Source organism: Solanum lycopersicum, chromosome 1 (genome assembly GCF_036512215.1).
Source record: "Solanum lycopersicum chromosome 1, SLM_r2.1".
NCBI classification, from domain to species: domain Eukaryota; kingdom Viridiplantae; phylum Streptophyta; class Magnoliopsida; order Solanales; family Solanaceae; genus Solanum; species Solanum lycopersicum.
In genome coordinates this window covers 82,097,831-82,109,773 of record NC_090800.1, presented here as the reverse complement: position 1 = coordinate 82,109,773, position 11,943 = coordinate 82,097,831, and the positions used below count along the sequence as shown (strand labels likewise).

The 11,943-nt window shown below is 30.0% G+C and overlaps 1 protein-coding gene across 1 annotated transcript; it reads left to right on the top strand.

Moving 5' to 3' along the window:
- Positions 1-4,408: 4,408 nt before the first annotated feature.
- Positions 4,409-11,922, top strand: LOC101251223 (ferric reduction oxidase 2). Its single transcript, XM_004229848.5, has 8 exons — positions 4,409-4,927; positions 5,386-5,494; positions 5,573-5,755; positions 6,581-6,815; positions 9,983-10,310; positions 10,393-10,636; positions 10,738-11,441; positions 11,538-11,922. Exons 1-8 carry the CDS (start codon positions 4,654-4,656, stop codon positions 11,675-11,677), a joined length of 2,217 nt encoding a protein of 738 aa, XP_004229896.3. The 5' UTR covers positions 4,409-4,653; the 3' UTR covers positions 11,678-11,922.
- Positions 11,923-11,943: the final 21 nt, after the last annotated feature.

Below are 11,943 nucleotides of genomic sequence, written 5' to 3'. Positions count from 1 at the left end.
CATTTGCAGCTGAATTATATCATAGGGTCAGTGCATTCATCTGGCAACTGATTTGCAACATTATGCAACTGAATTATCCCTTGAACTTTAAGTTCACATATTTATTTTAACGAGGATCTATATAATTCATAATTAACCTCACACATAATTTTCAGCTGTCAATCATCTCTCCCCCTAATGTTAGAAAATCTAACATTCATTCCAAAAGTTCATCTTTGTGCGTGGTGGAGTAATTAAAATCATAACCTCACATTCAACATTTTAGATGAAAATTATATGGTTCCTGACCATGAACCAATTTTAATGGGGAAACCTTGTTGGTTTGATACATACATGTGTTGCTACATGTTAAACAAAATTATCTCATACCAAATCATATTTGGGAGTTTTGTTCTCATAACCATGATTTGGCTATAATTGGAGGCATACAATTTCTGCTAAAATGAACCAGCATTATCAATATAATTTCATAGTTTGGAACTATGCTCTTAATTTTAACAATTTGAGCAAACAACCTTACAAAAACCAATTTGTAAGTTGACAACAAAATACATGTGACCATCGCATAGATGCATCAATCATATAGTTGCAAATGATCCACATGACAGGTGAACGGGCCCATATTCACCCTTTTATATGTTCCAAAAATTTTTAGGGGATTACAGTCCCGACCTTAGCTGGTACAATGATCATTTTATCAAGAGAACAAGCAACACAAGAGAATTCTTGAAGAATCTTTATTTCTTCATCATATAAATCATCTGAATTCTCAATCACGTTTGCATTACATTTAATCGGAATGGTCAACCAGTCATGCCAACTGATCTTTATTTTAGTAAACTTATAATTTACTTTTACATGTGATTTCATCAGCATGTACATGTTTGTATGGAACAAACAAGAGGAAAAGTGGGGTAATCTTTTACATAAACATTATAACCCTTTTCGGTTGTAGTGATTTATAGTCTCAATATTTATTTTCATTCATCCGAAACTTAAAAAGTTTCTTTTGAGACTTACTACAACCCCAATATTATTCCTCTAATAATAGCACAACTCGTTAGAGCTTGCAATTAATTTTGTGTACTATCACATATTGCATGACAACATCCCTATGGTGAGCATCTCCTTCAAGGAGGAAATTATATTATTATTTCATGGTCAAAATCATTACGAGCAAGACGTCTTTCTTGCTTTACTTTTATTGTACCATAGGTACACAACCAATGACAAATTTGTATTGCCACACAATAATGACCACAATCCTTATAGTCAAAAACTATTTCTTTCTTTTGCCCTTTCGGTAGTTCATACCATAGTGACATATAAACCGTACAATACAATTAGCCATTTCTGCCAAATAAAATTTATTTCCTCTCAAATCTCCCGTAAAGATGAGAAGTGACATGTATCATTTTTTCTCAAACCTTCCATAGAGGTGAGTTGTGACATATATCCAACCCATAATGATTTTATCACATCTGGACCCATTCTCTTATAGAATGGTCGAGCATTCACGATACTCATTACAAGTCACATTCTCTTCAAGGATTGGACTAATTATTTATATGTACTTCATAAATTTACATTATAAGCACATTGTCATGGCTTTAAAATTCATCATATTTCCATGACACACCTCAACATCACTTTGAAAGATCAAGTGTACCATCACTTTATCTTCTTGTCTTTTGATGGAGGATTTATAAATTATTGGGTCGATAACATTCACAAGTCCAATGTCCTTTCATACCATTTTGATAATGAAAACTGCCTTCACATTTTGAAGGACTATTTGGAGAACCCATAGTGTTCTTCCTTTTATAATTACCACAATGATGACTATTATATTTATGTCCCTTCACGCCCTTATTCATATCATTAATCATTTGTCATCTTTCAGACTAACATTCACTGCTACCACATTCGTATGATTGAATGGAGCAAGTTAACAGGCGGATTTCAGAGTTATTACATGTTGCTACCACATTCTTTTCAAGGAATGAAGCAAATTCAATAGAACGAATTTCAAGACTTTTCATCAAAGCCTAGTCATCATTATATCATCATTATGGTGCATTGACTCAAACTCAATGTCTTATCCATATAAGGCGTTTTACGCCATAATTCTATGGGACTTGAACCCAATCACGGTGCATCAAAACTCAAATTGATGTCTTACCCTTTTGGTGCGATAGAACTTGAATCTATCGTCTTATCCTCAAATATTTTTCATTATGGTGCATCCGGACTTTAACCTGATGTCTTACCCTTTTGGTGCGATGAAACTTGAATTCATCGTCTTACCCTTAACCAACGGTATAATAAATCGAAGTACAACATGACTCATCCTTTGAGTCTTTCAAAACAATCAAAATAACATTCAATTCATGCTATTAAAATTTTATACCTTCTTCTATTTAAGAAATTTTGTATAGCATGTCATATTCAACCAATAGTAGTATATGTCTTCGGTTCCTGATAATTGTTAGTGACTGAATACTATTTTATTCTAAATCATAAAAATATTCTAGAAAATACATACCTGATTTTATGCATATAATACTTTGATTTTCATAACGAGATCAACCAAAACATGAGTTAAAGAAAAAGTAAAACTCAATCTTAATTGGCTAGAGACTCGTGCTGATAACGTGTTATAAAATCAAGCTCATGGCAATATAAATATAAAGAGATGAAGACAAGAGGAGTAAGATGGAAGATAAGACTTTCTTCTTATTCAAGTGTATGCAAATCTCATATGTATCTATATTACAATAGTGAATGAACAACCCTATTTATAGAGTGAGAAATCACTCCAAAGGTCATCATGTTAAGTATCATAATAAATAGATACATTCTTATCCAAAAAGGTTCATGTAACCTAGTGAATATGAATGGTTGTTCATGTACCAACCTTATGGACTATCCACTCATTCAATGAATTTATAACAATTTTTTTTAAAGATAACACTAATTAGTTGATAATCTATTTCAGTCATATTTATTTTAGGTATATACTATACTTTATAAAAGTTATTAACCTTACTTGAGCAATGATATACCCATCGTAATTCTACATAATATAAAGTCAGAAATAAATAAATATTTTTAAGACAAAGTTACAATCTATCCCTTAAAAGTTTATAATTACAGAAATTCCTTAAATAGATACAACAATATAAGCGTTGATAAACTAAAAAGAGGGCCGAATACATACATGGCCGAAAAATCAAGCGCGGATACATTAAAATGAAGATCGATACATGCGATAATACATTAAAAAAGAGTCGAATACATTAATGGCCAAAAAATCAAAACACTGATACATTAGGAAGAGGGTCAGATACATGCTCTGATACATTTAATGGAGAATCGGATATATTAATGACATCTATTACCTATGAGAATAATGAACAATTTTAAAAATTCATAAAACTTATTAGGAATAATGATAATATATAAACTAAAAGGTGAGATTTATATTATTATTCAGTATAAATAAAATATATACAAAACCTACCACTAATTTACTTTACATGCACTTCTTTTTGTATTCTGTTCTTTTTTTCTTAAAGCAGGATAAGGCCACAAGTTCACTTTTTTTTTAAAAAAAAATAAAAAAAAAAAAAAAAATATATATATATATATATATATATATATATATATATATATATATATAATATTTTTTTATTTTTACATATTTCAATGATACTGTTATACCTACTCTCCCATAGCCAAGCTACAACAATATCACAAAATTAAAAAATAACCAAAAGAGAGAAAAAAATCTAAGGCAACAACCACAAGATTCCTGGTACAAATCTAAAGCCAAAAGATCTAAAAGAAAATATATAGCTTACTTTTAAATGTATTTTAATACTTTCACCATTTTGTCATTAAGAAACCCAACAAAACAATAATCTTTAATTACTAATTGCCAAAAGAACATATATATATTTACAGAAGTAGTAGTAATTAAAATAAATTGCATTTGGTTAGGGAGTTAGATACAAAATCAAACTCATTAAAATGATATATATGCCATGTATACATTCACCATAGCTATTTTACTAGTAAAAACATTTTAAGTGATTTGATAACACTGTCGATTTATATTACTTAAACTCAAGCTAAATACTCATGCATCAATTTAAATGACACATTTTATATCTTGAGAATCAACCAATTTAAGTTTTATCGAAAATTTGCGCATGAAATCTTTAATTTTTTTGAAATGAAATTTATAGATTTGTAAACTACGTAAAAAGTACTACGAGTCACAATAATCGATAATACAAAATATTTTTAAAAATCTATAAAAATTTTACGATCACAGATAGATTTATTTGACTCTTGAAATCTAAAATGTGGCATATAAAATAGAACGGAGGGAGTATACAAACTCAAACAATTAGTGAAGAACTTAGTTTAGAGGAAAAGTTTCAACAAAAACTTGAAGAAGAGTTTAGAGGTGAAGAAAAATAATTAAAAGTTAGGTGAAAAGAAAATGAAAAAATGAAAAATATATTTACAATGGGGCCCTAGGAAGACAAGATCACTAGACCATTGAGAGGTGGAATAATCTTGTCAAGTCAGCATCCTATACAAATTTTGCTTATTTATAGCATACAACTTGTGAACACTTATTTGATGTATATAACAAGTTCACTACTACTATATATTTCCAATTTATATTCAACAAAAGCTAATTTTGTTACAAGAAAAATGGAGGTGATGAATAGGAGATCATCATCATTTTCTGATGGAAAAATTAGAATGATACAAGGAGCAATATTAGCTTTAGCACTTACAATATTTCTTGGGAATTTAATGATGTGGATTATTATGCCAACTTTTACATATTATCAAAAATGGGTCCCTGTTCTTGTTGCTGCCACCAATTCCACATTCTTTGATATTCAAGGTATTTTAATTTTAATTATGTATTCCATTTTCCCATCCTCGAGGCGTGAATTCAGGATTTGAATATTATAAAATTGAGTTTGGAAGTATACTAGTACTAAAAACACGCGAATTTCTGATGGAAATTTTCGTCCTTGGAGAAAAATTGTTTGGAAATTTGCGTGTTTTTAATAGTGTATGTGTATAAGGTTCGTCAGTGGATCTTTTAATATATCTGTGTATAAGATTTAAATCAAAATTACATACTGAGTTTGAATGAGCTCGTCAGTACTTAATAACTACATTCACTCTTGCCTTTTTGGAAATTTTCTAATAAAATTAGAACGACACAGAAAATAAACCTAGCAAGAAAATTGGACTTCCTTTATTTTCTTTTGCATGTTTCTATTTTTTTTTTCATGTCGAGATGAGGGTAAATAAAAGAAATTATAATTTTGATTTTTGGTGTTATTTTTACAGGTCCCATTATGATGAACTTCACATTCCCAATCTTATTCATAGCTGTTTTGGGTTGTCTTTATGTTCATCTAGAGAAGAAAAAAAGTGATATTGTCACTTCATCATATTGGTATATGATATATATATTTTTTTATTTTGGTTTGTGATTATGATATATTTAATTGTTTTTATTGTTGTTTAATTTCAGCAATAAGGATTGGTTGAAGATATTGAAAAAGCCAAAAATCATCAAATCATTAGGAATAGTGACATGGATAGAACTATTTTTTCTAGCCATGTTTATTATTCTATGTGTTTGGTATTTCTCAGCATTTGTCTATTTTCACTATAGTACCATTACTACTTATGCAGCAACTAAAGGAGTTGAAGTGTAAGTTTCTCCGTTTCGGTTATATTATCTGTCTTTTAAGATTTTTACACGCAATACTAAATCTTTATTTATTAGTGACCAATTTTTTAAAGTAAAATAAGTCAAAAACTAAAGTAGGATATCCTGATATATCAACCACTTATAAATTTTAGTTTTTTGACTTATATAAGTTTAGTACTATAGTATTTAATAGTGTCCCACTTCATCAATTAATACTTCACTAATTAGAGAATTATGGATGAATTTAATTTAGAAAAAAGCGTGTAAATTAAATTATTTTTGCTTGTCTATAAAGTCAAATATTATTTTGGAATAAGTTTTAATTTTTCAAACGACTTACATTTGAGACGGAAGAGAGTGACAATAAATGAATGAATATTATGATGGTTCACTATTATATTCACGAAGAATACTTACGTAGTCAAATATTTTGAAACGAGTTTAATTTGTTAAACGACTAATATTTGAAATTGAAAAACGTGATAATAATTGAAGGAACATTGTTATTATATTCATGAATACTTAAATAGTCAAATATTTTGAAACAAGTTCAATTTATTAAACGACTAATATTTGAGACCGAAAAGAGTGAATGAATTATATTTATGAATATTTAAGTAGTCTTGACTCAAGTGTAAAAATTTAATTTTTAATTTTTTATATCACTTTATTAATCACTTATTTTATTTTGCAATATTAGTTTTGAGGGATTGTGATAATTGGTCATAATATTCACAATCTTACTTCTTTCAAGACCTAATTTTGTTTTTGTTTCTTCTGATCGTTGAACCTGATCGACTAGACTTTTTTTGTCAAATTTTGTAGGTGGCAAGCAAGAATCGATAGGTTGGCTTTAGTAATAGGGTTAACAGGGAATATATGTTTAACATTTCTATTTTATCCAGTAAGTAGAGGCTCTTCAATTTTGCCTCTTTTGGGATTAACTTCAGAAGGCAGCATCAAATATCATATATGGTTGGGACATATGGCTATGACACTTTTCACTATTCATGGTCTTCTTTTTATTCTATTTTGGGCTGTCTCTGGGAGATTACATGAGGTAATTATGTGTTTTATTAAATATATAGTATAGTATAAGTTTATTATTTCAATAATTGCATTATCAAATATGTGTTAAAAATGGGGGTAATAAGGCTAAGCGGAGCGAAAAAGGGTTTTTCAATGATATGAATTCATTTATAAAATGGTAAAAAAATAAATATTGATATACCCTTTGGGACGGCAGCCCAGTAGTTTGAGTTTGGGAAAAAAATAAATATTGATAACTATTCATGGTCATCGCACCTAGCTTGCCTAGCGGGGGTTCTACCCTTAACACACATGAAATGAGATTTCCAATGATGATTAGTTAGAAATTAGCAATTTTCTAATAATGCTTAGTGCTAACTTAATTTCGTGCATTAAAATTGTTAAAGGATTTTGATGTGTAAATAATTATTGCGTAGCCGCATCCACAAGTGCATAAATTAAGGAAAAAAAAAGAGTTTTGATGTAGAAGAAACTACTTAATTAATCAAAGATTCAAGAGAACGTTAAAATGATAATTACACATTAAGTTTTCTTTTTTTTTTTTTTGCCACATAATAATGACATTTGATAGTGGCCACACTAAAAAGAAAGTGTGAATATTAAGTTCACTTGTGTTTCAACCATATGTTTAAAAAACACTACAAAAGTTGATTTTTTTGGTGGCCTAATTGGACTTTTAACTTTTATAATTTTGAGAAGTGAGCAATAATAACAACCATAACAAACAACTTGTGGAGAACTTGATTATTTTCAACCAACACAAAAATACATCATATGTAATGAGATTAAGTTTTAAGCATTGATAATAGAGGAAAATTATTGTAATTTGGCTACTAATTATAAATTATAAGACAATTACAAATAAACCTCAATGATACGTTAATTTGATAAAATAATAATTGATCTATTATTACACGTTAAATTTCACTAGCCTTGAGGTATAGTTTTTTTTAAAAAATTTAGAAGTGGTGTAAATATGTGAAATATTAGTAGAAATATAATATTTTCTTAATTTTATTATTCTTGATCGATGTAGATCGAACAACTAACTCTTAACATTTGTAGGTTAGTTGGTATCCTTCTTTGAATTTTACTTTCAATAGTTTTACTTTAAAGAAATTTTTTTTAAAAAAATAAAAATATATCCAATTCATAGTCTAAAGTTGTAAAGAAAAAAATTATATTATGCATGATTAGTAATAAGTGGTCCTGTTTTTTTCATACCTAACACACAATTTAAAAGGAAGGGTAGGGTGTGTTTGGTACATGAAAATATTTTTCGAAAAATATTTATAAATTTAAAGTAAGTCTTTTTTAAACCAATATGAACACTAATTTTCCTTAATATAAATAGAACAAATAAGTTCCATAATATCATATTAATTGTATTAGGTCACTTTATATAAGTAAATTTTCACATTATGAGAGGAGCAATCGAAAGTATAATAATGTGTATCCTTTTTCTATCCACAAACCCTTTCAACTCTTTTCGTATCAAAAAGTAAATCAATTTCTACTTGAGCTCTTTTTTCAAAACAAGACAAAAATAAATAATTAAATTTCCTTTTTAATTTCCATATAAGCTTTTTTTTTTCCTCGATAAACAAATTTATACTATAAATCGATGAAAGTCATTTACACAATAGAGTAAATTCACTTTTCAAAGTCCCTCCCTTCCCGTTGCCAAATTGGAAAAAAAAAAGAGAGAGGAAGAAACATATAACAAATTGACAAGTATTATTTTACTTTATATGTATATATATATATATATATATATATATATATATATATATATATATAATAAGATAACGTAATGCAAATAGGTAGCAAATATTCCAATATATTAATACTTCTTCCGTTTCAATTTATTTATCTTATTTTAACTTGATATTGAGCTTAAGAAGACGACTTTTTTTTAAATCTGATGATCTTAATTAAAAATATGTCAAATATTCCATAATAGATCTAATACTCTCAAAATATATCATATGAAAAATTAAAATCAAGAAATCGTAAAAAAAATATAGATTTTATAACTTTCAATGAAAGAGAATACATAGTTGATGGTTGATTAACTAACATAATTAAGATAATATAAAAGGAATAAAAGTTTGGTGAGACAGTTAAATATGGGGAACCTCTTTGTCTTAACACTAAATTAAAGTTCCACTAGAATTGGAAACTTATTCATAAATTTTTATTTTTATTTTTTAAAAAAAAGTGCATTAGCCATTAGGCATGAGTGTGACACAACACAATAAGAGTGGAATTTTTGGACCACATAAATCAAATATTTGTTTGAATTCATAAAGCCCCATACTGCTTTCTGTTTGGTGTTTTCTAACTTTATAGAATATTTCCCCAAAATGAAATCATTTTCAAAGGTTAAAGTGTGACATTTATTTTGGTGTATCTATTCAAATTCTAGAAGATTATACCCACGACACCATGACACCTAAATGACCTAATCATATTATATCATGCATGAGTATAAATCAAAATAATAATAATGGCCAAAATCAAGAATTTCATTAGGCTTATTCAGAACTTAATATGTATCATTTATGAATATATAGTGTAATTTTCTAACAAAATTGATCATGTTTTCTCCACTTGTAGCTCTTGCAGTCTAACGATATACATAGACTATACTATGATTATATATGTTTCTACGTATATTATAGGCATAATACATAAATGTGTCATTTAACTTGGCTTCGAATTACATTTACGTCCTTCAACTTTGGGTGTGCACAAGTATGCACTTAAACTTGTATAAAGTTGAACAAATAGACACACATGTCCTACATGTCATTTTTTGTCCTACGTGTATTGTGCCATGTAGTACTCATGTGTTTGTTTTTTTAAAAGTTGGATAGTTACAGTTTGTGCATTATGAAAGTTGAAGGTCAAAGTTAAAATTTGAAGTCAAGTTTATGTATTATGCCTGTATTATACATGGATTATGCATATATATACATTATATGGGGCTATGTTTAGTCTAAGCAACGATTATCTTTACATAAATAGCCAGCTGGAGTCACTGTTTGACTTTTTTTTATAGCCGATATACATAGATTATACACATACTATACATGAGTTACGCACATTTGATCAGCTGACGAATATTTAGGTTATCATATATCTTATTTACTAGCTAGTTTTGGTTTGTTGCAGATGTTGACATGGAATCCACATTACATATCAAATGTACCTGGAGAACTTGGTTTACTAGTTGGATTGATATTGTGGGCAACAACATTTCCAGCAATTAGAAGAAGAATGTTTGAAGTCTTCTTCTACACTCACTATCTCTACATTCTATTCATGGTTTTCTACCTACTCCACACTGGAATGTTCTATGCCTGCATTATGCTTCCTGGTTTCTTCCTCTTCTTGATCGATCGATACTTGAGATTCTTGCAATCCAAGCAAAAAGTTGGTTTGATTTCAGCCCGAGTTTTGACTTGTGAAACTGTTGAACTCAACTTCTCCAAAATATCAGGTTAGCTACATTTCCATCTCTCATTTTCCAGGTTACAGATATCAGTTTTTATGGACAGACGATTACTTGTTCTAATTTGTAGGTTTGGAGTACTCTCCTACGAGCATTATGTTCCTAAACGTGCCAAGCATATCCAAATTGCAGTGGCATCCATTCACTGTAACTTCAAACAGTAACCTAGAATCAGATACAATTAGTGTTGTCATCAAATGTGAAGGAAGCTGGACTAAGAAGCTTTACAGTGTCATGTCATTGCCTAAACCAGTCGATCGTCTTGATGTTTCTGTTGAAGGACCCTATGGACCTGCTTCCACTCATTTCCTAAGGTCAGATATGTTTTACAGTTATCAGTGTGAAGATTTTTTACTCGAGTCGATGTAGTTTCACTATGATATTTTGGTGATGGTGTGGTCAATTTTGATGACAGGCATGATACATTGGTGTTGATCAGTGGAGGGAGTGGAATAACTCCATTCATTTCCATCGTCAGAGAGCTGATTCATATGAGCTCAACACTGAAATGCAAAACTCCAAAGATCTTATTAGTTAGTGTGTTCAGGAATACTTCACAACTCTCTATGTTAGACCTTCTTTATCCTATAGCAGGCACTCCTTCAGGATGTTCTTCTAATCTTGACCTACAAGTTGAGGCTTATATAACCAGAGAGATTGAACCAGCACAAGAAAAATCCGAACCCCTACGGACCATTTTGTTCAAACCTGACCACTCTGATGCACCCATAACCCCCATTTTAGGCCAGAACAATTGGCTCTGGCTTGCAGCTATAATATCGTCTTCATTTGCTTTGTACCTTCTATTTGTGGGACTTCTTTACCAATACTATGTTTACCCTATGGACCATGGTACTAACCAGGTATTCCCATACCACACAAGGGCTTTATTCAACATGTTGTTTATAGCAGCTGCTATAGTAATTGCAGCAAGTGCAGCCTTCCTATGGAACAAGAAGAAAAGTGCTAGGGAAACTAAGCAGATTCAGGACATGGCAGATTCAGCAAAATCTTTGAACTCATTAATAGCTTATGCTGATCAAGAGCTAGAAAGTCTTCCTCAACAGTCGCTCGACAAATCTATCAAGACACATTATGGCCACAGACCTGATCTCAAGCGTAATTACTACAATATCTTTGCATAATCAGAACTACTACGTAGTACTTCGTTTCCAAACTCTCTATGCTTAGTAACTAAATGAAATTCTCTTGCAGGAATATTGCTAGAAGTTAAAGGATCAAGTGTTGGAGTACTTGCCTCTGGACCGAAGACCTTGAGACATGACGTAGCAGCCATTTGCTCATCTGAGTTGGTTGAAAATCTGCACTTTGAGTCCATCAGCTTCACCTGGTGATTTCAAGAGCTACCCTACAAGGCTCAATAGCAGTATCTATGCAGATATTATGCCCTTAATATGCTCCAGTCTTCTGGTTGGATCAATATGTGTGTTTAAAATAGGTATTCTGGGTATGGTTGCCCAAGATAACATTACTTTTTGTTGAATATAATATGTAAGGTATTGTAAGTAGCCTTTGGAAGAGGAAATAAGGTTCATGGGATTTGAATAGAACCTGTATTTGTCTGAGAAATTAGACTAAACAAGGTCTGAAACTTCCTAGT